This window comes from Falco punctatus (genome assembly GCF_963210335.1).
Source record: "Falco punctatus genome assembly, chromosome: 11".
Classification (NCBI taxonomy): Eukaryota; Metazoa; Chordata; class Aves; order Falconiformes; family Falconidae; genus Falco; species Falco punctatus.
The window spans coordinates 7,060,025-7,087,941 of NC_137591.1; the positions used below are offsets into that span (position 1 = coordinate 7,060,025).

Genomic DNA, 27,917 nt, shown 5'->3' on the forward strand with positions numbered 1-27,917 from the left:
GGAAAATAGTACAGTATTTCAAAATAGCTGGCCCCTGGGAGATGAGACTCCCCCAGCATGAATTATTAAAGCTCAGAGAGACTGTTCAGAAAAGTCAACATGAACCAGCGCATAGGGAAGGAGGAGTCTCCTGGAGAGAGCCCTTAGGTCCCTTGAAGTTTCTCACATGTGGCAGAACATGCTCAGAGCAGCAGCTCTCTGATGGGATGAGATGCAGAGATTCACATACGCTGTGTCCCCAGGGCTCCCTGTTCATTTAGCCACTAGCTTTCAGTCCAAACAACCCTACAGTGTTGGTTTGGAATAATAAAGTGCAAGAAAGTGATATGGTGGTGGCTTCCTATCTGTGAAGTCACTTATGGTCTATGCGGCCAGCTTCTGGCTACCAAAAGCTGATCTGGGGGAAAAAATTCTGAGGACATCTCTTTAATTTTATTCAATCTTACGACTGAAAGCCCTGCTTTGTCATGGATAATCTGTATACCCCTTCCAGGTATTAATGAATGCTCTATGAACAACGGTGGTTGCTCACACATATGCAAAGACTTGAAGATTGGTTACGAATGTGAATGCCCACCCGGATACAAGCTTCTGGATAAAAAAACGTGTGGAGGTAATTTACATGCAAACAGCAGTCCCTTGTGTTTCACCATACAGAGACGTGATTATATTCACTTCAGCATTGCTCCATCACAGATGGTTTGATTTCAAGTTATTGATGGGTTTCAAACACTCTTTTCAGACATAGATGAATGTGAGAATCCAGACGCTTGTAGCCAGATCTGCATTAATTACAAGGGAGACTACAAATGCGAGTGCTACGAGGGATATGAGATGGACACCCTGTCCAAGAACTGCAAAGCTGTAGGTAAGACACCACCACAGGCACTTCAACGCTGCTTGCTCAACATCACAACTCTGATAAGAAAACATGCTTGCAGGGCTGAGGCTAGGCAGACAGAAACAAAAGGAAACTAGCAAAGCAAGCAAGCCGAAGACATCTCATTTGGAGCAGCACGGAACTGCTGCAGTGATAGCAGATGCGTCTCTAGGCAAGAACTACTGATCACGCAGATCAGAATATTTTAACAGTGTACAGAGCAAGATTACAGTCACTAGTTGGCTGTTTGAAGCTGAAACTAGAAAAGAAAGTCTCTTGGCAGGTGTTTTTAAAAACAGTGCAGCAAAAACATTTAGTGGTAGAAGTAACAAAAGGAAGAAAACATCCTGATTAAAACATGGTAGGTTAGCCACCTCTCCACCCTCCCACACAGATACCAACATGAACAGCAGCAGTTTGCTCGACCTTATTGTAAGATGAAGGTTAATGTCAGAGGCACAGAAAGTTGAACTGTGCAAGGCTGAGCATTAGGCGGCCAGGGGTTTCTTTAATGGACATAGTGGGTCTCATGGGGAAGGACGAGTTACGTGCAACACAGAATTGCTTCTCTAGTGTTATCCTGCACATCCACATGGCCTCTTTCTTCCCAGGTTCTATATGGTATGCACAGTGTCCTGCTGTCCTCATAAAGACTGTTGGTCTCACACCTGCAGTGAGTTAGGACTGACCCGAATTCTGGGACACTGATCTGCTTGTTCATCAGAAAATTCTGTTGTGCTCCAGAGTCTGTGCTGGGAGCCCTGCAGCACAGTGTGTTCCAGAGCTAGAACCTTATTCCCAGCTCTTTCCTTTCAGTATCATGTTCCTCAATACCCTTCTGTCCTTCCCAATGGAAAGACCCTCTTCGCTAGTACCTTCTACTGGCCACTGTTGGAGACAAACCAGTCTAAACCACTAAAACTCGTTCTGAGCGTCCCATCCTGTCCCTGCCTCAGACAGGAAGGTGCACAAAGAGCAAACTAAAGCTTCAGCTGTTTGACTCACAGCTGATTTTAGTGACACTTAAGAACACAGAGAATCACGTGCTGTGCTACCTGCAAAGGGCAAGGACAGGCACCTCTTGGTCTGAGCCTAGAGACACAGGTGTCTGCCTCCTACCGTAGGAAACCGGCCTCCACAGGGCCCACAGCGAGTAACTGTGGAGACCAAGTTGGTGCCTGTGGTCTTCTAAGCAAAATAACTGTGGGGTTTCTATGTGTCCCGGTCTACTTTTGCTGCTTGAGAGGCACTGGCCTGAGAACATGACTGCAGTAGCAGTATCGCCAGCACCCAGGCTGCAGGCTCTGGCCCTGCAAACAGAGATGTGAACTGCCTGAGCCCGAGTGCTCAAGTGGACTGTGTGAGCTCTGCATGTATGTGACAGTCTGAAACTCCTCCCTGGCAACCAGTCCTGGCTTTGCGGGATTCAGTGTGGTTTTATCATGCCTCAAGTCTGGCTGCCTCCCTTCCCTCCAGCCAGCCCAGAGGGCTGTCTCTTTCCTGTCCTGGTCACGAGTCACCAAAATCTGGCCCGTGTATTTTGTATCTAAAATGTGTAACTGGAGGTGAGGGCATTCCCTAGAGTTTTGCTTGTGGCTTAGTGGAACAGGGAGACCAGCAGCCAGTGTGCATCTGGCCACCACAGCGGTGCTGCGGTCCTCCCTGTCCGCATGTGACAGCGCTGCCTCTAGGAGCGGTTTACACTTGCTTCTGGTGCGGTGTAAAGCTCCCTTGCAAAGCAGAACTAGCAGCAACTGATTGCTCTGTTGTTGTCCGAGACATGAAAGCTGAATCCAGCCCTTGGGTCAGCTGCTAAAATGACAAATGCGCTGATTTTCTGTGGTAGGCAAGAGTCCGTACCTGATTTTCACCAATCGCCATGAGGTTCGTAAGATAGACCTGGTGAAAAGGGACTACTCTCGCATCATTCCCATGCTGAAGAATGTTGTGGCGCTGGATGTGGAGGTGTCAACAAACAGAATATATTGGTGTGATTTGTTCTACCGAAAAATCTACAGGTAAGGGGCAAGAAAGGGGGTGTGTTTTGATGTCTTTCCAAAGCTGTGGCTCAACCTGTACCCCATAAGGACAGTCTGTAGAGAGGAGCGCGGGGGACAGCGAACCTGAGGGCTTTTCTTCCCTGACTGGATTACCTGTTGTGCCCCAGACTTTGTAAGCTTTTTTAGGAATTGATAAATCAGGGGCTTGTGCAGTTACCTGCTTTGATAATACAGGAAGGCTTTTCGTCAATAATAGATCCTGGGGCATTTGGGGTTTTTATACTGATTATACTTAGACTCGTTTACTGAGTCATAATAATGATTCACACTAAATCATCATCAGCGTTGCTGAGCGATGCTTAGCGAGACTGCTGCTGCGTTGTGTGCTTGCTGCACATAAATCAAGAAAGGACTTAGCATCTGAAAGCACAAAGGAGGCAAATGGTGGGTGGGAGCAAGGAGGTAGCAACACAGATACCCACTGGAGTAGCTGCCCACTGTCATCTCTGGTAGACTGGATTTCAATTCACAGCACTTGACCACAGTACATGTTCTGTGATTCTCATTCTCCCTTCTCCTTCAGCTGTTTTTATGGCATCCATCGCAGTATGTACTGGGGCTTGTGAGTGTGCCCGGTCAAAAATACATTTAATTTATGCGCTGAAAATCCCCCATGTATATTCTGATTTGCATAGCTATTGCACCCTATTGCAGCTTCTACAGTGATTTGTTCTGGGTTTTAGCTAATGATCAGGCAAAGGTTGATTAGTTTCAGTGTGTGGGAGCCAAGCCAAGGTTTCGGCAGGCTGTGGTGGTGGCTCCTGTGCCATCGGCAGGGAGGTTTGCCCAGGCTGGGCTGAGTGTTAAGCACCGGAATAGCTGGACAGGTACCGTGAGTGGGCCTGTGGGGCTCTGAAAATGGGGAGATGCTTCAGGAGAAAAGCAAGCTGCTTTCACTGCAGGCACGGGCAGGAGTAGGTAAGGGCTTCGTGTTCATGCACAGAGAAGTACTCAAGACACACGGCTCCTTCTGCAGCTCTCTGACAGTGTGTGCCCTGGGATGCTGGGGATACAGTTTCATATCCTGAACACGGCTATACCAAGCCTTTTGCTTCTTCCAAACAGCACAAGTTTTCTCTTTCTTAGTCCTGCTTCCATTAGCTTTGTTACAAGTCCCACTTTTTCTGCAGACTGAGCTGTGCAAAACTTTCTGCTGTTGTATAACTTTTTAGGATGTACCGAGTTATTCTATGAGCCAGACTAAGCTCTTGGAAACGCTGATGCAAACTCAGAGTAACTCCATCTCAGTCCATGCATTGCAACAGATATTGATGCAGGGGCAAAAGACCAGAATCAGCCTGTGTGCTTGTAGGGGCCACATTGAGTTATTTATGAAACATCATGTAGAGTTTGCTGCCTTTCATTAGCATTTTGAAAGATTTTGAGGCTGCCACTGATATTTAGTGAACATTTTCTTTGTATCTAACGAGATCACTTGCCAAATTAGTACAGCTCCATGAATTCCTTTGATGAATCATGATTAGTTACACAGGTCCTAATTCTGCAATACATTTAAGCACATTTATTTGCATACTGAGTTCAACTCTGTTCAGCAGAGCACTGGAGATTATATTTCTGATGTCCATAAATCCCATGAAGCGATGCTATTGAAGTTAACATGCCTGAAGTCAAATGTTTTGCTGAATTGTGCAGTTATAGCAGGAAGCAGGTAGCAAAATAAAATGACAGTTCCCTCTTCCGGAAATGCCTGCCATCCAGATACAGGGAAATAAGAGCAAGTTGTAGGAGAAAGTGGAAGGTTGCAGCCATAAGGGTTTCTATGTCAATCATGCTGCCACACGTGCACTTTCTTTCTGTGGGGATGCAGTGGTGCTGCCTGGCATTCAGCTGGCTGCATTCCAACCCCATGCACATGTGCGCAGCCCTCCCTGTGCCGTGTGCCAGTCCAGTGACAAGCCCTGTCTTTGCAGTGCCTACATTGACAAAGCGAGTGACACAGCTGAGCAGGTGATTCTGATAGACAGCCAGCTGAACTCTCCTGAAGGACTGGCAATAGACTGGGTTCATAAGAATATCTACTGGACGGATTCTGGAAACAAGACCATCTCGGTGGCCACTGCAGATGGAAGCAGGAGGAGGACACTTTTCAACAGTGACCTCAGCGAGCCAAGAGCCATTGCTGTTGATCCTACAAGGAGGTAGGTGTAAAGACCTCAAACACTTCCCTTTGCCAACAGAGATGTTCCAGTCATCTTTGTCTCTCATGAACTTGTGGGTGGTTCTCATCAACACTTGAGATACCTTTCAAGATAGATAGATCCACTGAACTTAAATGGGACTGCTGAGATGGTTCAACTGTTTGCAAGGCCGCTGCTGTTAAAGTTCTGAAAGGAATGCTCAGGCCGTGTGTTCAGTGGGCCTGAGCTGGTCCAGGCATATAGGTTGTTCTGGGAACCGAGGTCGCCTGTTGGATATGTATGGGCTGCTTGGATAAGCGAAGTCCACGTACCTAGCAGACACACCAGGAGATGGTTTGCATGGGGTTACTAAGGTGAGATTTTGCATTCTGGTGCATGTTTTGTGGCAGAGTACCCCATGGGACAGTATGTGGCTCCTCTGGGTGCGTATTAGAGGTAACTGAAGTGGCTGAGGGGCTTTGCTATACTAAGGCGAGAAAAAGGCACCTCCTACTCTAATTAGTAGTGCAGATTGCTTAGCCTCAAGTCCAATTTACTGTTTTCTTTCATCTGTCTCTTTCAGGTTCATGTACTGGTCTGACTGGGGAGACAAAGCTAAGATTGAGAAAGCTGGCCTGAATGGCGTGGGGCGGCAAGTGCTAGTGACTGACAACATTGAGTGGCCAAATGGCATCACACTCGGTAAGTGCCCAGGTTAAAGCTACAGCATCCACTGTGACTGATGTAAATTTATTTTTATCGTTAACTAAATTGTAAATGCGCAAAGGCACCTGCATACAAAAAGCCTCCGTCACTTACTGCTCACCAGCACAAGCAATTTGATTTCAGTAGCAAGCACAGGCAGTAAGTCTTGCCACAGTCAGAACTTCATACTGCAGCAGCTTTGAGTTGCTTTTAGGTATGCCCGAAAGCACAGGGAAATTCTGGGGGAGGATGCAGAGCTGCAGCAACCCTCTGGAAGTCCAGGAAGCATCAGAGAGATCAGAGAGTCCTTGATGCTGGCGTCTGAACCCTGGACCTGTCTCAGGATACTTCATTGGGCTGATCAATGCACGGTATGTTAAGGAATGAGACACAGCCTGCCCAGCTGCTCCGGGAGGGGCTAGCAAGATGGAAACCATCTTGGCTCATATCCTGCATCCTGCAGGCCCAGAGAGGGCTGTGGTCCTCCTCGCTGCCACACCAAATTGCAGGAGCAGGAAGGAGGTTTCCTGCCCTCAGGGAGCAGCAGGGGATACCCTCCTCGGGAGTTACAGCTGTATCTGCTCTAACACCCTGCAGATGGGAGGTTCTCTGGTTAGTTTTATATGTGAAAATTCTGGCCCTGACAAGGACATAGGAGAAAACACCATTGCATAGTGTTGAAGTGCTACTGCTGTGAACAAATAATGTTATCCTTTAGTAATTAAGAAACTAATTAATGACTTGTTTAATTACAGAATTTGTTTTGTGTTGGCACTCATCCACTTGCATTCTGTTCAGTGAATCTCATCCAAAATGAGATAACTTACTCCAGGAAGAGAAAGTCAGTGCTTAGCGTTCTAAATAACATTGGATCCTTCCCTTCCACTTGCCCGCACCCCCGCAAAACCTGGCCAGTTGTGGTAGGAGTGTCCCCACCACCACCACTCCCCCAGCCTGCAGCACAAGAAGGGTTTCTGGACCCAGGATTCTTCTTCGCTGAAAATGTGTAGATCACACAGCTCCTTCAGAGAGGTGTTTCATTTGAATCACAGTTGTTGTTCTCCAGCAAGAGGCCCAGGACTGAATAGCCTTGACAGGGATGAAGCTTCTCGCACAGGCACTGATGGAGTGATTCTGGGAAGCCCAAACTGCTGCTGGCCTGCTCCTCCTGGTAACAAAAAAACCTCATCGTACAAAGCTGTCAGTCAGGCGTTCCCCCCACACACACACACAGAATGTTCTTCCTTTTTAATCTTATTTTATAGGGTCTTATCCCAGCATATCTGGGCACTGATTCAAAATTAGAACTAGTGTAAAAGGGGGCCAATAATAAAGAGATTAGTCATGCTGCCAGCAGGAAAAACATGCTGGGCAAGAGAAAAAGAGTTGCAGGAGCTGTGTGTAATTTTGCTTCATTGTGTTTCACTTCTCAGATTTGCTGAATCAGCGTCTGTACTGGGTAGACTCCAAATTGCATTCGCTGTCCTGCATTGATTTCAATGGCAGCAACAGAAAAGTTCTGATCTCTTCTGTTGATGATCTGAGCCATCCTTTCGGCTTAGCAGTGTTTGAGGTAAGAGTCAAAAACGGATGCAGAACAGACTGGAGACTGCAAGAGGTCTCAGAGCTCTTTTTGATTAAAAGCTCTGCCTTTTGCATAGCACGGAAAGCTCAGCGAGGGCGTTCGCTGCTATAGAAACCGATTAACCTGGTGTGGGTTCAGCAGGGAAAATTGTTTTCTAAAGCCCTTTAGTCAGGAGCAGTGCACTGTCTCGTGCTTTTACCTTATGTACCAGTGCAGCCATGCGGCTCTGGTGGTGCCCAGCGTAACACCTCCCACAGAACTGGAAAATGGGTAATGGGTTTTCCTTGTTTTGAATTAAGCCAACTGCCCAAAGGCCAAAACCATTATCAAGGGAAGGGAGAAGCCACTTACTGTGATCAGCAGGCGGAACTGCCTGAGTGACACTTCAGGATGTCTCTTTATCTTTTGAAAGTCAGACCTTGAGGGGAGCTGCCGGGACTCAGCCAGCCTCTCAGCCTGCAGCTGAGCACTCTGCTGCACTCAGCAGCTTCGTTTCGTACCATCTTTGCATAGCTGTGTTGCATTTTCTGGTGCCAACAGAACCCTCAGGAGAGGAAGGCCCCTTAAATTTTGGTGCATTGGCCAGTTGTTCCTGTTGCCTCTCCCAGCACCTGCAGAAGCACCCTCAGGGACTTTTTCACCTGTCTCAGGAGTCAAGGCTTCAGCTGGGAATAGCTGTGGCAGCAAGGCACCGGCAGGACTCCCCCTGCGGTCGGTGTGTACCACGGCATTGCTGAGGCTGGGGACTTGGCAGTACAAAGGTGCTTGTTCACCCAGTTCTGAAAGGGTCGGATAATTCTCTTTCAGGCTGAACTGCTCCAGTTATGACACACGTCAGAGAAACTTCCCTGTCCCCAGAATTACAGCTCTGATCCTACAAAGACATAAGGCTATTTTCACAAAGGCTTCCAACTCCTACTTGAGTATGTTCCATTGAAAACCCAATTAGTCTTGTAGATTCAGTACTCACGTACCATTCAGTGTCACACTGCAGCCTTACTAAAAGCAGTGCAGTAATTCATTAAATAGTACAGTTCAGACCCTCAGCTGTCATGAAGGAAGAACTAAGGCCAGCTGAGATCTGCAGAAATTACTATTTAAATGGCCATCCACATTTCTGCCATTCTGCCACAGCTACCCAGCGGCAGGGCCCAGGGCTAACAGCTTCCTTGCAGTTTGTTTCTCATGCTTAAGATCTAAAAAGACGTGTTCAAAACTGTGTTCCCCATCCGAGCTCAGGAGTACTCCAGGGGTGTGGAAGACATAATTCAAATCCCTCCTTTGCCTGGGTGGAAGCAGAGAGACAATCCAGCTCTTCTGCTTTTCCTCCCCTGTTAGAGGATTTCCAAGCGTCACTAGCCTGGGGCAGCAAAGTCTTCTCTTTTGTAGCTAAGCTCCTTTCTGTGATTATTTTAAAGCTTATGGGAACAAAAGCTTCAAATTTGGCACCTCGCTCTAGGTAAGCTATAGCAGAGAAAGGTGGCTGGCTGGCTCCCTGTCAAGGTATGTGTCAGACTCCTTTCTTTTCTCTTCATTTCATTTAACTAGGTTGGCTTTTGACTCAGCAAAACCCTTATTCCTCCCATGCAACGTGTGTGATATCAAGACATCTAACTTTGGGCACGGGTTTCCCCAAGACATGGCTGCTTTTTAGTTTTATCCTCATCAGCAGTGTTTGAAAGGATGCCTTGGGTTATTTCACCTCTGTACAGCCTTCCTTATCTGAGTGGCTGGTTAGAATAACAGACAGCCCTTTTGCTTTTGATAATTTGCCCTTGTTGTCCAGCAGTGTGGCTTTCCTCACTGAACTACATGTGGTTTTTAGCAGGCAGCAGCATACATAGCTGACTGAGCAACGATGACCGGTAACTGCAGTTCCTGCGTACCTCTTGGACCAGTTATTTTGCTTCTTCAATCATAGTATGCCAGGCAAATGACATTAATAAATAGATACTCATCTTCCACATGTGCTCTAGGTACTGGCCTCTCCGTAGATACCTGTTTAATGCAGGTCTTATTTTTGGAAAGGAGAAATAATCAGCAGAGATAACAAAAGTTTCTAGTGTGGCCCTTTGGTTCTGCTTATGATCCACCCAGTCTTTAAAAAAAAAAAAAATTAAAAAAAAAAACTGGTTCAGAAACAGAATGGATGCTACTCTTCTGCACTTAACCAAATTTCTGCTTCTCGGTCTCATAGCTACTCAGAATTACTAAACCCTTTAGAAGCGTGTAAGATTGCTGTGCTTTTGAACGTTAGGAATGATGGTGTCCAAAAAAAGGAAAAAAGTAGGAACGCAGTGCATTGACTTTGCAGCTACTGGAATTTAATCCAACTTGAGCTGGATTTGAGCAGGGCCAGGTCAGAAATTCTGTGCATTTCCTGCAGGACAGAGTGTTCTGGACTGACCTGGAGAACGAAGCAATCTTCAGCGCAAACAGGCTGAATGGCTTGGACATCTCCATTTTGGCAGAAAATCTCAATAATCCTCATGACATCGTGGTATTTCATGAACTAAAGCAGCCCAAAGGTAAGATGTCCTCAGGGTGTCATGGCCCTAAACCGAGCTTATTTGAGCTAGTAAATGAAATGCTTCCTGATGGTTCTTGATGAGAGAGAACACACAGGTAATAAAGTGGAATCAATGCCTACTGTTTGAAGTTCCTGCATAATTAATTCAGTAGCAACACTTACTGAAAGCCTGCAATTTAATAGCTAATTAGCATCTTTGATAACAGTGAGTTACTCTCATCACTGTGATGCTTGCCATTAGTTTTGTATTTGGGCAGTTTTTATAGTAGTGTGTAAGGTTTCACTCCAAACTGTAAAGATGCTAAGCAGCCCGATTAATGGAGGTACAGCATGCAAGAGCATCTTCTTAGAGGACCTGATAGTTCTTTGCCAAGAACTACTAATAATAAATAATTTAAAAAATAACTTGTCTTTTCTTCTGTCCTCGGGTAGCTCCAGATTCCTGCGAGCTCAGCCCCCAGCCAAACGGAGGCTGTGAGTATTTGTGTCTTCCTGCACCTCAGATCTCTCCCCATTCTCCCAAGTATACATGTGCCTGTCCTGACAACATGTGGCTGGGTCCTGACATGAAAAAATGCTACAAAGGTAAATACAATCACATCGGTGTTTCACTATTCCAACAAAATCATATGTACAGTGGATACATTTCCTGAGGGCGGAACATAAACGCTAGCTTTTGTATTCCACTAGTTGCTGCCTTCTGAACGCAGCACTGTGGTGTCCTTTATTGAAAGCATGCTTATTTTTGAAAGCATAACCAGAAATGGAGCAGAAAGGGGAAAAAGGGAGTAAGGCCCAGCACTAGAAGTGTGAACAGTCAATAGGCCATTAAAACTTGCCACATTATTGCCCTACAGTTACTGGATCTGGAGAGGCACAGTCATTGCTGATAGTATCCTGAAGAGATGAGTGGTTTCAATGTAGTTTTCCCTAACATGCACATAGTTCCTGCTACAAATTCAGTATCCTCTGAGGTACTGAAAAAACACACAAGTTTTTGAACTTCTTAACTACCTTCCATCCAGAGTGTTTTATTACTATTAATAAATTAAACTTGACTTCTCCAAATTATTTCTGTAGCTTTAGGCAGAGAACTATTGAGATAGTCTGACTACCTGGTAAATAGAATTGGAATTTGGTTTCTACTTGTAACCATTCAACATCATCCTGCCCTGATTTACATCACCATTTATGATTTGCTTTGTGTACTTTAAACAAATTTCACTGTTGCTCTTGCTTTTCAGATTTTCCAACTCCTTCAACTACCGTACTAGTTTCTACAACTATAGCATCCCGTACTGCTGGTACCACAACCATTGCAACTGTACTTGGCAGTGCCAGCAACACTACTGAAGTCGTCCCCAAAGCTGTATCAGAAGCTACAATTACTACCCCGAGTTTTCATTTACCTTCCACCACATCCATCTTGATAGATTCTGAGATGACCACTGGAAACAGCAATTTATCACAGCACTGTAAGTGAATTACCTTCCTCTCTCCTTTTTCTGTATGTACTGTATCACGAACACTCATGCACTGGTGGGGCAGCTGACCTAACAGCTGAGTTATGAACAGGTCAGATGCAGGCACATCCTGTTGCACAGCAGGAGACACAGAATCATTTAGGCTGGACAAGACCTTTGAGATCGTCAAGTGCAGCCGTTAACGCAGGGCTGCCATGTCCATCACTACGTCAGGTACGCTTTCTGCAGACGTCACAGTCGTGTTACGATAGCTGATGTGATTCTAGTCACTCAGGATGTTGAGGAACTTATGTCAGGTCTTCTTCATCCAACATACATGAAATGGACCCTAGAGATAAGGCCCTGAGAGTTCACACGAGTCCATGCCTTGGGCCTCTAACACTAGTTCATCCCAGCTTCAGTGCTGTCGGTAGTACTGCATACCATAGGATGGATGATTCTACAGGTGCTTCACCTATTTTAGTTGTTTAATGGTTAATGTGATCCAGCAGAAGTTGTTGGTGAAAAATGCCTCCTGTCCAGCTTTAGCCCTGCTGGACGTTTGGAATCGCTGTGGCCCCAAACAAGCTGCATCTGTTCTCCATGGCTGTGCTCTGCACATTAACGTGGCCTGATCTGTGACTTACGTGGGAAGTTGCACTGCATATCAGGAAAGTATCCCAACAGAGAGCACTAACAGGCTCTCCTCAAGTTCACCCTGTGTGAGTGAGTAATGGAACACCACCCTACCCTCTAGTGCTAACAGGTAGTCCCTTCAGATCATACTGCCAAGGTAAAGCAGAAAAGCTGAACTGCCTTTCAGAAAAAAAAAAAAAAAATCTAGTCCAGAGAGAAGACCTTATTCTTCAGGACTGTCACCATTCAAGACCTCAAACGGATCTACGTTGCTTTAAAAACAGTAAAATACTTTTTTCCCATAAATGTTTCAGTGAGCAGAATAGGCAGTTTCCATTGTATCTGGAAAGCAAAACTAAACCATCCCTGTTTGACTGGGGTGCCTGTTTGTAGGAATAGTGATGCAGCACATCCGTACTGCAGGTGGGAAAGCGGAGTTTGATTTCTAAAATTCATTCTTGTGAGTTCTTTTTGTGCAAATTTCTTTCAAATGCAATGATTAACTTTTTAATAAGCCATGGAAGCAAGGTTCTTTTGTCCACATATTAAGTAGTCTGGCTTATTAAGTAAATAACTCTGTAATAGAACAACTTGCCACAGGGAGGTACTTAAAAAGATAAATTGCCTTGTAGCAAAATTGGTAGTAGAACGGCAGTAGTAAAACTACAGTTAGTTCCTCCTCTCTCAGTTCCTGATATTTTAGCAAAAATATTTTTTTTTGCTGATCCTCTATTATAAGACCTCAGAGCAAACATTTTTAAGTTTATAACATGAAAGGGATATTGATTTAAATTTTTTTAGAATTATTTTCTCTAGAATTGTTTTTTTCTGTTGGTAAGTACAATATTGAGTTTTTGGGTTACTCCTGCATGCTGAGGCAGACTGCAGCGATGAGTGATGTATGTGTTGACTAGCTCCTTAGCTGTAAATAAATAAAAAAAAAAAATTAAAAAGAAAAGCTGTGCAGATGGCTTTGAAGTACATTCTTTTTCTGACAGCTAAATAAATCATTAATTGTGTCAGTACTAGGAAGTGTTCTTCTGTGGATTTTTAAGAGCACTCTTCACCATCCCCTGATCCATGCATGGAATTTCCATTAAATTTCATGTTTTTTTAAAACTGGTCTCTTTTTTTTATGCTTGAAAATTAAAAGGCACATGTACAGTCACTTACTCATATCTGGTTAGAGCTTCTCTACCTGGTTAACACTGTACTGAGCCCTTCCCTTCGGCAGCCGCACTCTCCTGGTGTGTAGTTGTCATTCCGCGAGGGCAGCAGCGCTTCCTGGCCGGGCTGTTTATCCTTCCGAAGAAGTAGCAGCTCAGCCTAGCCCAGTTTTATGTGTATACACTTTTTATCTTCTCCGTAATAATTTTATCACAAAACTTTTCATAAACTCTTGGATTACAAAAGCTTTCTGATGGGCAGAACAGCATAGTTACTAATATAAAAATTCTTTATGTGTGGCTTTGAAACCAGCAAATGAGTTAAATGATCAGAATTATTTCTGTAATTACAGATGCAAATAACGACCAAGGCTTTGATTCCACTGTGACAGCAGCTGTTATTGGAATTGTCATACCTGTCGGTAAGCTGATTTGATTTAACCTTGAGGGAGATCATACCAAAGTGCTCGTGTAAATACACTCCTCTGGTTTTCAGGGTTGGGGGTGCAGATGAGTACAGGAACTGCTGAGATGGGGAAGAGCAGCCTGGCTTTGAGAAATTGTACAAGATTGGATATTTACATGGGCACACCCCAGCAGATTCATGCCTGGCTAACAGGCCATTCTTTCCCCTTTCCTCAGTGGTCATTGGCCTGCTGTGCATGGGGGGATACCTCATCTGGAGAAACTGGAAACGGAAGAATACTAAAAGCATGAATTTTGATAATCCAGTGTATAGGAAGACTACTGAAGAGGAAGATGAAGATGAAATCCACATTGGGCGGACTGCCCAAATTGGACATGTCTACCCAGCAGTAAGTATCTGAGGAAAGTGCTGACAGAGAAGATAAATTTTGTTGCGAGGTTAGACGCAGAATTACCTCCAGCTGGTTAGTGTTGGTTATTTGCCATATAATGACAAAAACCAGAACTTACTTTAATAATCATTGACTAGGCAGAAGCCTAAACTTCTAGATGGCTTGTGAAGTTGTCTTAGACTAGAGTAGTCCATATAATAAAATACTCTGTTCAAATGAAGAACAAGTGTCCTTATCAACATACCTAGTAAGCTAGCAAGTGTAATGCTACCTCAAGAGCTCAGTATGTGACAGCTGATAACTTATCCTCCACTGGATTCCATTGTATCTGTGGTTAGACTGCTACCAAGTGTCTAAACTATCTTAAGGATAACTTGCGTTTCTCTGCAAACCAGGGTCCATATTAGAAGAGTCAGATCCCTCACAAGGAGGCGTGAATAGGGTTCAGTATGGAGTTCAGGAAATTTGCCTTGGCAATATTAAGCTTTACAGAAAGCAAACGTTGGGTAGCAAGCCCTGTGTATGCAGAAAAGAGAGAACCTGTTCTGCGTGGCAGTTTGTCTGCAAAGGAGCCTCCTTGAAAGCAGCAGCCCTGGTGAGATGCAGCACTGGCAATTAAAACAGCATGGTGTTTTTAAAGAGAGCATAAAGATCCGTAAGTAATGAGTGAAGGCGATATAGCTTCTCTAGGCAGGCATGTAGGTAATGTCCTATATTATCTAAAGATCCTGCTAAAGATCACACTAGAAAAGGTGTCATCCCTTACAAGGAACTTTATCTAATACACAAGTGAAATAACTTTCCAACACCTCTTTTTTTCCACATTTGAGTGAGTGACCCCGGGGTGGGGGAGAGCAGTGCATAAAAGAGATTTGTCACAAATACACTAGGAAAAACCATGAGATTTTTAACAAGAAATACAAGTTAGCAACAGTATCACAAGTCACAAATTTTCTCAAGTGTGCTTTTTTTTCCCTTCACAGCGTGTAGCATTAAGCTTAGAAGATGACGGGTTGCCATGAGGATGAAGTTCCTGCTCCAAACAATACACTGAACAAATTTGTTTTGGATCACAGAACCTGCTTCCTCTTTTTGATGGTTATTTATGTTGCAGAAGGGTAACCACAAAGTTATAATGAACTGCAAACATCCAAAGGATGTGAGAGTTTTGTATGTATAATCTTTTATACACATTTTAACTTGTTGCACTACCCATTTGTGATAGTGAATAAGCGACAGCTGAGCTACTAACTCTATGTACATGACCAGCCAGGCTGAAGGTTCAGTAGCTATTGCTTTATTTTAAGACTATATTTATAGATATTTTGTAAATATGTTGAATATGCTTTGTGGCTATCCATCAACATAAGTAAAACAAATTCTGTACAGGCAGTTTAGAAATATTTATTAACAAAATCTGGATTATAAGATCTGTTCTGTAAATATAGTAGAGGGGTGAGAGTATTTATTTTTTGTATGTTTGGCTTGCTGTGCATAGATTATCTGTGTATATATCTATCTAGTCTAGATAGATATATAGGCATATAAATATATACATATATAAAAATATATACATATATTTTAAAACTACTAGCCGACATTTATGAAAATTAGGGATAATTGAATTTTTACAGGATGTTTGAGAAGTTTGCTTTGAAATCTAAAGACACTACATAAGAACGAGCTGTAGGTAAGACAGCTGACAGATAAAGCACTGCAGTAACGAACAGAGCTCCTTTCCAGACTGGCTCATGCGGTCGCTTTTAAATTTTCTGGAAAGATTCATCTGCAGTGCTCTGAAGAGCTAAGGCTTACAGCATTTCAGTCAGGAGAAACTCCTACAGCACCCCATTATCTTTTGTCTTATATTATTGCTTTTTACAGCTTGGTACAAATTTGATTTAGGTTTTTCATTTGTTTCTAAATGTAAATATAAATGCTTTTTGCCACTGGGAATCTTGCACCTGTCAAATTAGCTTAGAATTAGTAGAAACAAAGATTTAGCTGTAAACTTCTATACACCCAAAATGAGCCTTGTCACCCGGTTCATCAGGAAAAACTCAACACAATAACAAAAGTTAATTCCTTCCCTCCTTGCCCTTTTTGCCTACTCATACTGATTAAGAGTCCAAATTTAGGAGATGCTGTGGGGCAGCGTCTTGATTCAGTATGTAGAATTCTTTGAAGTGCAGCAGTTCCTTTCCACGTTACTGCCAACAGAGCAGCCTGCACTATGGCAAATCTCCCGTGCCACAGAGCAACTAGGCAAGGAGGTTAGAGGAGGTGAAAAATTCAGAGCTTTTTCAGTATCTTTGGCTGGGTCATCCTCCACCTTGCAGAAAAAAAACACTTTTTTTTTTCTCATCTCATTCTGTAAGATTCCCAGTGGATTCTATGGGAAGCAAATACACCTAACCTCCCACTGCGTAATGGACTAGTACCTCCCTGAACTGTACCAAAACCTAGGGAACTCTTCTTGGTGTTCTTACACCAGTCCAAGCTTTTGTATTCAAGTGAGTAGAAGCAACGCAGCCTGAGTAGGTTTGGGATTTTTTCCAAATAAATTCGGTGTGATGTGAGCTGGAAGTTGATTCTTGACTAAGAAAAGGAAGGAAGTGTCTAAAGACCGAGTATGCTTTACAAACGTAATACATGCTCTCAAAATGGCCTGCATAGACAATGCATAAATAATCAAGCATCCTTCTACACAAATTTTAGCTTTTAAGGCAGCAAAAAAATAAGATGTCCAATTATTGGTTTAAGGTATGAAGCTCTTTGTACAAATCCATGCACTGTGTGCATGAAGAAAAAAACTGAGGAAAAGGCTGTATGTGATAACACTGTAACTAACAGACGAATGTAAATATATTTGAAAGTTCTACAGTTTTGATACTTTTTTAAGAACACACACAAACAAACCTGTATAAACCACGTATAAAAGGCTACAGTTTTTTTCCAAACTATTGTAAATGAACTCAATGTGCAGGGCTGATTTCAGCCTTTACAGATTTATAAATAACTACTGAGAAGTCAAACACCAAATTTGTTTTTTTAAGAAATTAATTATTTTAAATAATGGTTCAGATTGTTAGGATGATATTTAACATTGTAATCATTTCTGATCTCTGTCTTGTCATACTGAAGTTCTGTTAGAGTAAGTTCTTGCTTGGTGCCTTTTGTGTTTAAGTTTTTATGTTATGGACAAAAGGACCAGGGAGGGGCAGGGGGGGGATCTGCTCTGTGTAACACTTGCTGTACTGACATCAATAAGGATTACTGAAAACCAAATGAAACGCATTTGTAAAACACTGCACAGTTTCTATAGAAAGATTAAATTTTTTTTTATCTGGGACTACTGAAGTAGTTACTTCATAGTGCCTAAAATACTGTCCTAGACCTGGGGCTGAATCATATTTTGATCTGAGTTTTCTTTAACTCTTCATTGTCCAAACCCAAAAGTGGGATTTGGGAATGCTGTTGTGTAGTGCAGCTGTTCAGCTGCAGGTTTACAGTAGCGACACCAAAACCAGTTCACATTCTCATATTCATTCTCTGTGAATGAACAGAGGGTTCTGTTCTGAATTGGCTTTCTCTGCCACTTTGCTTTTGGTCACCTTCGAATCACACTGAGAACAGTCCAGGGTTCGTTATTTCCTTGAGCTGAACAACTGCATCACTGATGTAACTAAAATAAGCGAGTAAAACTTCCAGTGACACAAGTCCTCTGATCCTTACCCCCTGTGAGAAAATATTGTCTCAACGGTGCATACAACAAAGCTGGTATAGTTTTTAACCTGAACTATTACATGTTAGACTATTCAACAAATAGTTGCAAACTACTGTTTCTTTATACAGCTTTTGGTAAAGCATATCTACAGAAGCTGAAAAACTTGTTACAGCCAAACATGCACTCTTCTGCCATACTGAAAGAAAGGCAGAAATACTGCTGTTCTTGGAATCGCAGCAGGCAGCCTTTTGGGGTTTTTAAACATACAATCCCCTCTGGACAGAAAGCCAAAATGAGATCCACTGTACTAGAAGTACAGTGATATCTTTAGCTGGAGACACAAGCGAGTCAGAAGTACAGGTGCAGTAAGCTTGCTCTCTCTGCCCCTTCTCTTGTAAAAAATAAATTCTAGATAAGAAACAAGGATATTGTGAACAATGAGGGACGACTGGCGCCATTTTCTGACATGACTGACTGATTTGGGTCCAATATGAACTTACATACGGCATTTCCCTGTGCAGAGAGAAGCCTGAGCAGGCACGTGAATGCTTGAAAGACTTTTCCTCGTTTAGGTATGGCTGTACATCCCCTTTGGTCTGTCTCTGTGGGACATCTACTGCACAACTTCACTTAAAATTCAAGTTACCAGCACCAAGGGAATAAAGTGGCCATAAATACCAATATCCACTGCTACGTACCTCTTGAAAACCAAGACAATACAATTGTGTATTGAATGACCATTCTCTTTCCTAGGTAATTTGCAGGATATACTCAAAGCAGCATTAACAACCAAAGCACCAAAGCCAAGGCAACCTTTCACTGTCATGTGGCGTCACAAAGCCCTGGGAAGCAGTGTATTTATTGAAAGTAACTTTCAGTCCATTTTTGTCCCTAAAGGAACCCTGCCAAACAGCGAACACTTCAGACACAAATAGTTATTACCAAACTAATACAGACTTCGGTACTGGTAATACCGGTGGTTTACTTTTCTATTTAACTGAAAAAAAAGTTTTTCTTACTCCAAAATATTTCTCCATTGCAGTTAAAAAATTTTAGCAGAGTGATACAGTAGCAAATAGAGAAATTGCTGACAACAACAATACCTCCAGGTCCAAACAGAGAGGACAGCACAAATGAAAAGACGTGAAAGAGCATCATAAGAGAGTCCCAAACCTGCCCAGGGCATTGAGGCATGCCTGCCAAAGCAGCTATCTCCCGCTCCTGCCCCCCCGCTTTCTTTTTTTTAACTCTATGCTGTATTAGCAGTAAAATTGTACTTTTTTCACTTTTTACACATAGTGACTGTATGAGATAATCCCTAGTAATACTCTTCTGCCTGCTTTCATTAAGATGCTGTACAACTACACATACTCCTAAATTCCTTTGTAACTCTGTTACCTTTCTGCCTTCTGCAGGAGTATGTGTGCATCATTTCCTGACACTGTGTTTGTTCTTCATCAAATCAGCCCTTTAATCTTCTGAAACAGCTTAATCCTGCCTTCCTAACTTACATCCTTGCCTTCATGAAAGGAGCTACAGCCATGGGCTATTGCAAGCATTCACTGCTTCGGTGCAGGAGCAGTGCCAATTTTGGTTGTCTCCTACACGCACAGCATCAGCATTGGAAGGATTCAAAGGGAGAATGATAGCAAGAGAGACAGGGAATTTAGATACGGGATACATAAGCCACCTTTTAGATTCAAGCCGCAATCCATTTGCACATTAACGTGCTAGGTATTCAGTGGCCAGCTCAAAACACTAATTAACAAAACACCCACACTCGCACACTCCCTTGCTCTTTGCAGGTCCTGGTGCCCTCCACCCAGACAGCTGTAACAGGAGCACTTTTTGTGCTGGCTGAGGGTGCCCTGGGAACAGCACCCTGGCTGATGACGGTATCTGTGCAGTCCCAGGTGACAGAGCTGTTTCCAGTTGTAGTTTGAGGCTTCTTGTGGATTGTCCTGATGACAAAAACTGGGGCTGCAGCTTTGCAGCAGTGTGTTTCTGCAACAGCTTGCAAACGATCATTCCTATGGCATGGCAGCAGGCATGTCCTAGCCAAGACTGTCATTTCATGAGGAGGCACAACGTGGTAAATCCGGGGTGAACCAGAGCTCTCAAAGTCTGTGCCAGGGACAGGACCGTGAGCTATTGCATGTAAAGAGCAAGACTGAACCCTAATCTGCGATGAGATGGAGGAACAGCACACACCAGTCATCCCAGTCACAGGACAAAAATATGCAGAGCCACGCATTTAAGTAAATAATCTGAAGTCCTTGTGTACTGGGTTTAGTGACTCTGGGGTAATATATTTAATAAGGGGAAAAAACCCTGCGCAACAGCAACTACAGCTGGGGAGAGGAACAGCCCTGCAGGCACCCAGCTCAGTGCAGGAGGGCAGGAGCTGCTCCCAGCATGGAGCAGAGAGATCCCAGCAGCCCGTGGGGAAGCCCACAGCCAGGCAGCCCGTCCCCGCAGCCCACGGAGCCCATGGGGAAACATATCGAAGGCAGGAGCAGCAGGGACAGCAGGTGATGGACTGGCCACAGCCCCATCCCAGCCCTGTTGGGGGAGAGGCAGAAGAGACACCGGGAGTGAGGTCTGGCCCAGGAAGAGAGGAGCAGTGGGGAAAGGTGTTCTAACGTTGGGGTTTATTTCTCATCACCCTTCTCTGATGTAGATTTGGTAATAAATTACTTTTCATGAGTTGAGTCTGTTTCACCTGTGACAGTAATTGCTGTGTAATCTCTCCCTGTGCTACTCACAGTGGTAGCATCTACCAGAAGAAACCAACAAGCACCAGTTGAGGCTACATTCTTAGCTCTAACAGGAGGTTAGTATGCTAACTTGTATCTGAACCTGTGCATCAACATGCAGAATAAGAATTAACACAATTAAAAAAAAATAATCTCTTTCAAATTATTTGCAGTATTCAAGTTTTACTGTGTACCTCAGTGGAAGAACATTTTCTTAAGGGTTTAGCCACAGCTGCCTGCTAAATCCTCCACGCTGTTAAGGAAACCTTTGTTACCTGGTCAGCCATAAGGCAGCCATCTCAGCAGTGAGGCAGAAGTTGTGCTAAGTGTAACAAACAAATCTCCCTAATACTTCGATGGGCCCTAGTGTGGTGACACGGGTGGCCGACACAGGATTACAGCAAAGCAAAGGCTGAACCGATACTAGTATTTTTTGTCTTCACATCATAGAATCATTTAGGTTGGAAAAGATCTTTGAGATTGTCAAGTCCACCACTAAACCACATCCCCAAGCATGGCATCTCTCGTATTTAAACACTTCCAGGGATGGTGACTCCATCACTTCCCTGGGCAGCCTGTTCCAATGTTTGACAGCCCTTTTGGCAAAGAAATGTTTGCTAATACCCAGTCTAAACTTCCCCTGGCGTGTCTTGAGGCCATTTCCTCTTGCCCTGTCACTAGTTACCTGGGAGAAGAGACCGACCCCCACCTGCCTACAGCCTCCTGTCAGGCAGCTGTAGAGCACGAGAAGATCCCCCCTGAGCCTCCTTTTCTCCAGGCTAAACACTCCCAGTACCCTCAGCTGCTCCTCATAAGACAATATGAAGCTCCAGACCCTTCACCAGCCCTGTTGCCTGTTTCTAGACATGCTCCAGCCCCTTTACATCCCTCTTGTAAGTGAGGGGCCCAAAACCAAACAAAATTCAAGGTGCAGCCTCACCAGTGCTGAGTACAGGGGGATGGTCACTGCCCTGAATCTGCTGGCCACGCTCTTTTGGAAAGAAGCCAGGACACCACTGGCCTTCTTGGCCACCTGGGCACACTGCTGGCTCACATTCAGCCGGCTGCTGACCAGCCCCCCCAGGCCCTTTCCCACCAGGCAGCTTCCCAGCTGCTCTGCCAGCCCGTAGCACTGGTGGGGCTGGTGTGACCCCAGTGCAGGACCCGCCACTGAGACTTGTAGACCCTCACACCACTGGCCTCAGCCCATCAATCCAGCCTGCCCAGATCCCTCTGCAGAGCCTCCTGCCCTCCAGCAGATCCACACGCCTGCCAAACTTGGTGTTGTCTACAAACTGACTGAAAAGGCATTTGATCCCCTCATCCAGATTGTCAATAAAGATATTAAATAAAACTGCACCAGATACTGAGCCCAGGGGAACCACCTGTGACCCGTTGCCAGCCAGGTGTAACTCCATCTACTACCACTCTTTGGGCTTGGTCATTCAGCCAGCTTTTAACCCAGAGTAGCGTACACCCACCCAAGCCATGAGCAGCCAGTTCAGTTCTTCAGTCCTTGCGTGCAGGTAACCAAGTCAGGTGAAAGAGGAGAGGTTTATAACTACAGGTCTTGGCCAGGTACAATCGAGGCTAAATAATGAAGACATTTCACATTATTCAGGATTTTATCTGCTGAGTCCGCCAATCAGGAATTAATTAGTTCAAATTGTAGTAATTTATCTTCGTGCATATATTCCCCCACTGGGACTTAGCTGAAAGCACATACATTCATTTAATTCAAGCCGTTACACATAAAGGGTAATGGAAAGACTTATGACCAAACATTCAAGAAAAATACCTGAATCTATGTACTTTGATAATAAGGCACAGACCTAAATAAGATCTAAGCAAAGAGTACACCTTGCAGTAATGCTGAGAAGATGAACAGTACATGAGAAGTAATGTTTAGGTCTACGTTTTGACGACAAGAATTTTCTTACAAAGGCTAAGTTGACTTTTAGACTCCCTGTAATAATGAAAAACTTACATGAAAATAATTTAATGTAAATTTCCAATAATATTAGCAATACCCAAAATGTGTGCTGCATTTAAAGCCTGACCTCTATTACTGGAGAGGAAACTTGTGGTGAATACATATTTTTAATTTTGCATACAACCTTGATCTTTCCATCTGAAAAAAGGCCTAACACAGCTAGAAAAGACACTGAGAAGGTCAATAAGGGTAATTGTGGAAAATTCTACATTTTTCAAAGCTTCAACTCAGAAAGACACAACTGAGAAGATGTACAATATCTATATATAAAATAATTAATGGTGCAGAAAAAGCACTAGGATGTAATTATTCTTCTAAGTATCCATTACTAGATACTATCAGATAGGAGATGGGGCAAGTGGAATTAGTCTGATCCATATGACACTCCTGATCATCAGATTAGTAGTTTCTCATATTTGCTTTTCTTTTTTTTAACCATTGCCTTCCTTACTATAGGACATGGAAAAATTATAAAAAATACAATAACTGAAGCTTATCAGACATATTGTCCATATGAACAAAGCAGTTCATGGACCTCAAGGGCAGCTCTGGTTTCATGCAGAGCCACACCAGACAGTTACACACCTTTCCTTCCTTTTTTCCTTAACATTTACAGGAGAAGGAAAACCTTCACAGTTTACCTCTTTCAGGCAACACCTGAGCAAAAGTCTTTTACCTCCATACTGCCATTGAGATCACAGTAGCACATCTACACCTGTGCCTGCCTTTCTGTTCCTCACAGTTGCCTCCTGTGGTTCTTTTGGAGCACGTTTCTCCAATAAATACTTAATATGCTTTGTTTAAAAGGCAACATTCAGTAGAGTTGCTCTGACCACACAGGATTGTTAATCATACCTCTATGAGCTGAATGAGAAAGAAACTCTGGCTGGGATGTTTAACTTTTAAGACAGTCCTATCAAACTGCAAAAGAAGTAGCAGCAGTCTTCAAAACAGAAGCATCATCACCCAAAAAGACATATGCAGAGTTGCTCAGGCATTAAGACTGACAGTGCCTAACAAAGAGTTTTTTTAAAAAAATAATCAGTGTTAATAATTTCAAAATAGGTATTTTAGAGGGTTTTGTTGTTCACACAGGCCTTTTTATTATCAATACTAGAATCTTAGCAGAGCAAAGGGGAACAGCTGAGTTTTAAGAGCAATGGACCTGAGAAAAAAAGAACATTATTTACTCAAAGGAATAGAAGAGACAGTGTCTTTGCAATCTCAACATTACAAAACATGGTTGAGCGTGCACAGCAAAGATTTTAAAGAACTGTGTAAAATTACTTTCATTTCCAAAACTGACAGATAAACATGAGCTTCCAAGATCTGTACCACTGTACCATAAATATAAGCACTGTAAGAACAAGAAATTTTAAATAGTTCAGCTAGCTGAGCAAGTTCACTCTGAGAATAAGTTTGTTTTTCAACCACGTGAGATGCCTCAACAAACTCATTTATGAACACTGATCTTTTTGCAGGAAAACGCCAAATCTCAAATCCTTTTACCCTTTTGGGGTTAAGTAGACTGAGCTCCATCCCAGTGTGGTGAGGCATGAACTCTCCAAACTACACCTCTCTGTTTCTTCCTTTTTTTTTTTTTTTTTTTTGTTGTCTGTTTAAGAACAGCCCATTCAGAACCATCGGTGACTCTGACCATGAATACTCTTGCAGACTAAGAGACAAAACCACAGGGCTTTGGCTCACAATCCCAAACTACAGTTAAGATTGTTCCTTTGCCTTAGCTTTCACTCTTTGCTCAGGACATAACTACAAATGAACAGTGATGTTCTAAGCATCACAACTTATCTGGACAGCCACTAAATACAGAACATTTTGGTTTTTTCTTCAGTCGTGTTATCAGTTTACAAAAGGTCATATAACTACAATATATAAGGCAGAAAAACAATGACAGTAAGAAAGGTATGATATTCAAAGTATGATCACTGGCTTAGATTCAGAGAACCTGAATATAAAAAAATACAAATTTACGCAGATAGGGATGCACCCCAAGCCTGATTTATATGCAACCAAAGACAAGACGTGGGCACACCTGTAGACCTAGACAGGTTAACTGAGAAGCTGTGACAGAAGCACCTGGCAGTGCTGTCGCTTTTGTTTGTAGTACATGACTCTGGACAGACTTTCAGCTACACTATCCTAGGAATTCGTTACAGTTAAGGTTCCCCATAGCCACAAGGTATATGGGGCTAATTGTTCAGGAAAAAACAGCTGAGCGGGAGCTATAGCTCCCCACAGTGAGCTTACCCAAGCTTTTCCCTGGTTTTCAAGAAACTGAAGCAAGGCTTCCCCATATACATCTGAAACATAGCTTGAATTTAGTCAAAATGTACTCCTGTCCACAGCAGCAGGTGTTTTACCTTACCCACGCTGCCTCAGACCCCACAACAAAGCCTGGTCAAATCAAGGAAGAATGGACTAAACCCACTAAACTTCCTCCTAGATTCCCCTAGCCTTACTGATTTAGGAAGAAATGAACACAGGTAAATCTATGTCTCTGCAACAGGATAAGACAGATTAACCTTCACATGCACTTATAATTCATAGTAAAAAAATGTTTGGTCATTAATTCTTAAGTGAAACAATGCATGGTTTGAAGTATCACCCCAGGGCAGTCACAGGTACTTACACCATAAAAGTGCAAGTAAGCTATAACAAGTACACATCATCAGAGTTATGACCAATTTAAACATTAACCATTATCTTCCCAAGTCCCAAGCACTGCATAATATGTAAATGCAGCCTACACACACACTAATAAGCACTCAAGGAATGGTCAAATTTACCAAAAGCAACGCCATAAGAACACGTTCTCTTAAACTCACTCCAGCCAAAAACAAATAAATCCAGCCTGGATGGATGTCAGTGTTACATGCTCAGTAAGTCACCATTCAATACAACAAGCTGACAATTTCTGTTTTCCCACTGTGCTTTCAAAGCAGAAAGTAAATGGTCTCATTTGGCATCTACCGCATGGGTGGGAAGCCTATCTTGAATTAACTGAAGCGGGGGGGGAAATCATCAACCAGCAAGAAAGATGAGGTGACAAAAGCAAGACAGCAGTGGCTGGCATTTGGGAAAGCAACAAATATATATCCACAATAATCACGCACAAAATAATATAAACTGTAATTTCATCAAAGATTTTAGCAAGTCTTGTGCACGGGAACCGTGCTGACAAAATCACTATCATTCCATTCACATTCCCTGCACAGTGACTATGCAGACCAGTTCTGCATGGATCTCGCTTTAAATTGTGACCGTACAGCAAACTACTACAGGTAATATGAACAACTACACACAAATCTCTAGTATCTTACTAATATACTTACTAATAACTTACTTAAAATATGCTGTCACTTCAGAGTTGGCATCTGTTAAGAGCTTTCACCTTGCACAGCAGATGGGAGTTTGGCAAATCCACCACCCAGAACTGAACAGGGCAGGGATGGGCCAGGGGAGCGAACTGGAGCTTTCTGAAGGGCGGACAGACAGCAAAGTGTCCAACATCTGCTCACACCATAACCAAAACACAAATAGGTATTAGCGTATACGTAGATATTTGATGCACAGTTATCTCCCTCTTTCCTGAGGGACCCACACACTGTCTGTGCTGCCTATACAGACAGGCTACAAAAGGCTCAATTCAATCAACACTGGAGCAACACCTTCTAACCGGCAGGTATATGGAAGCCTTTTCATTTCAGTGAGCCGATTCAAGGCAAAATCCTAATGAAGACAACATGATTTGTAGTGTTAATGGCTATTAGTGCTATGAAGGCTACAGATTATGCTGACCATTGATTTAATATCTCCCTTTTAGAGCACTCTCTACCTTCATAACAAAAACAAGGCCAAAGAGCAATAACCTCTAGCTGCTCCTGCAGATCAGAAGTCTACAGCCATGTATTATTTTGATTAACATTTTCTCCTTTGAGAAAAATAAACACACAGTGCTATCAGAATATTTATGTCATCAGATCCAATGAATATCAAGTAAAATGTCAGATTATATTCATAAAGTACTAGCTACTGCTTTTTCAAGAGAGACTTTGCAATATGGTTTCCCTTCATCTATTGAAGATCATAGGTATCTCTCGCTCTTCAGGGCTTCAGAGAAGCTCTGACCCCAGGAAGCTACCCTTTCCAAATCAAGCAGAAGTTTTGCTGGCTGACACCGGTCTTATGCAATGCGTTTTGTCTACTTACCCCCATCTCTGCAGCAGCAAGCATCACGTATCTCTTCTCCACCAAAACTTTTAAAAGAAAGGAAATAAAAACTAAATTATAACCAATGATGATACCTAAATGATAACCAAAGTATAAATAAAGTCTGCTTCCAGAGAGGATGAGAGGAACTGATACGGAAAAAGCATGAAACGTGAATGACCTGAGACCAGTGGCAATTAGAAAGAAATGGAGAACAACTGGGCTGGATCTGGGAGGGGGAGTGACCCCAGCTGACACTTATTCAGAAGATTTGATAATCCCCTCACAAGGATTTTTAACCTCAAAGTGCATACACACAGGTGCTGCTGACAGAGGAAACTGAAGCACCTCAAAGAGAAAAATTCACAGGATAACTTTTTATATGTGAATTCACGTCAGCCTTTAGCACCTGATCACTAGTACTTGTACTTGGTACACAGCAAAAATATTTGGCAGTTTGAAAATTGTGCACACACGTAATTATGGTGCTGGCATTCACTACATTCAAGACAACTATGCAAAGAACTGCATGGTAATTTCTGATAAAAAGACAGGCAACTCCTCAAGCCACTGTTTTATGCTACTATGACAACACAGGAAGCACAAAGATGATTGCTTTCTTTTCTACCACTACCCTAAAATTAAGCCTTTCCCCACTGACACTCATTTGGCTAACACCTCTGATTTGATGAGCATATTGAAGTCTTTTTTTAGTTTCTCTTTAATCGTCTCAAAGACTGCTGGAGTAAAACTGAAGTCAGACAAATGGCCAATGATGAGCTGGCTGTAAAGAAAATGCTGTTTCCTTAGCAGAAGAGTTACATCACAAATTTCATGTCAGGCCTCAGTATTTTAAAACATTTTCCTTTTATTTTCTTTCTTACTTCATGCAAAAAACATTGTCTGAGTCAAAGACCAATTGCTTTGTACTTAGCCTTCTTTACTCCACACTTTCTTTTTGCAATTCATGTCATAAAATCTCCGCCCTAAACCATAACCCTATACCTCACTAACCTTACAGCTTTTGAGGTGCTCAGCAAAAAATGCACATGGTTCTTTATTATATGCAAAACCATTACCCCTCTGCAGTCTTTAAAACCATGTAAAACTATAAGTTAACGAGTTGCAATGTAAACCTAAGCATTTCAGGCTCCTGGTTAATGTAGAATATAATATTCAGCATATGATTTGTTGAGTTCTATTAAGGATGACGCGCTGTTTATACTTACA

General features: G+C 43.0%; 2 protein-coding genes across 6 annotated transcripts in view; one reads left to right on the forward strand and one right to left on the reverse strand.

Annotated features, from left to right (window-relative positions):
* Positions 1–17,394, forward strand: part of LRP8 (LDL receptor related protein 8) — a 194,496-nt gene extending 177,102 nt beyond the window's left edge. For all 4 annotated transcript variants that reach the window (XM_080406255.1, XM_080406254.1, XM_080406256.1 and 1 more), the window contains 12 exons: positions 494–613; positions 743–868; positions 2,727–2,898; positions 4,872–5,099; positions 5,662–5,780; positions 7,217–7,356; positions 9,755–9,896; positions 10,331–10,483; positions 11,143–11,373; positions 13,517–13,585; positions 13,806–13,978; positions 14,965–17,394. In XM_080406255.1, the coding sequence (XP_080262381.1) occupies positions 494–613; positions 743–868; positions 2,727–2,898; positions 4,872–5,099; positions 5,662–5,780; positions 7,217–7,356; positions 9,755–9,896; positions 10,331–10,483; positions 11,143–11,373; positions 13,517–13,585; positions 13,806–13,978; positions 14,965–15,003 (1,712 nt within the window). In that variant the 3' untranslated portion in view covers positions 15,004–17,394. The remainder of the gene's footprint in view (positions 1–493; positions 614–742; positions 869–2,726; positions 2,899–4,871; positions 5,100–5,661; positions 5,781–7,216; positions 7,357–9,754; positions 9,897–10,330; positions 10,484–11,142; positions 11,374–13,516; positions 13,586–13,805; positions 13,979–14,964) is intronic.
* LOC308071221 (uncharacterized protein) overlaps positions 6,505–27,917 on the reverse strand; it is a gene marked incomplete at its 5' end in the record, with an annotated part of 36,244 nt that continues 14,831 nt past the window's right edge. For both annotated transcript variants that reach the window (XR_013931009.1, XM_080406306.1), the window contains 2 exons: positions 6,505–6,951; positions 26,688–26,734. Coding sequence is in view for 1 of the 2 variants with exons in the window: in XM_080406306.1 (XP_080262432.1) it covers positions 6,830–6,951; positions 26,688–26,734 (169 nt within the window). The remainder of the gene's footprint in view (positions 6,952–26,687; positions 26,735–27,917) is intronic.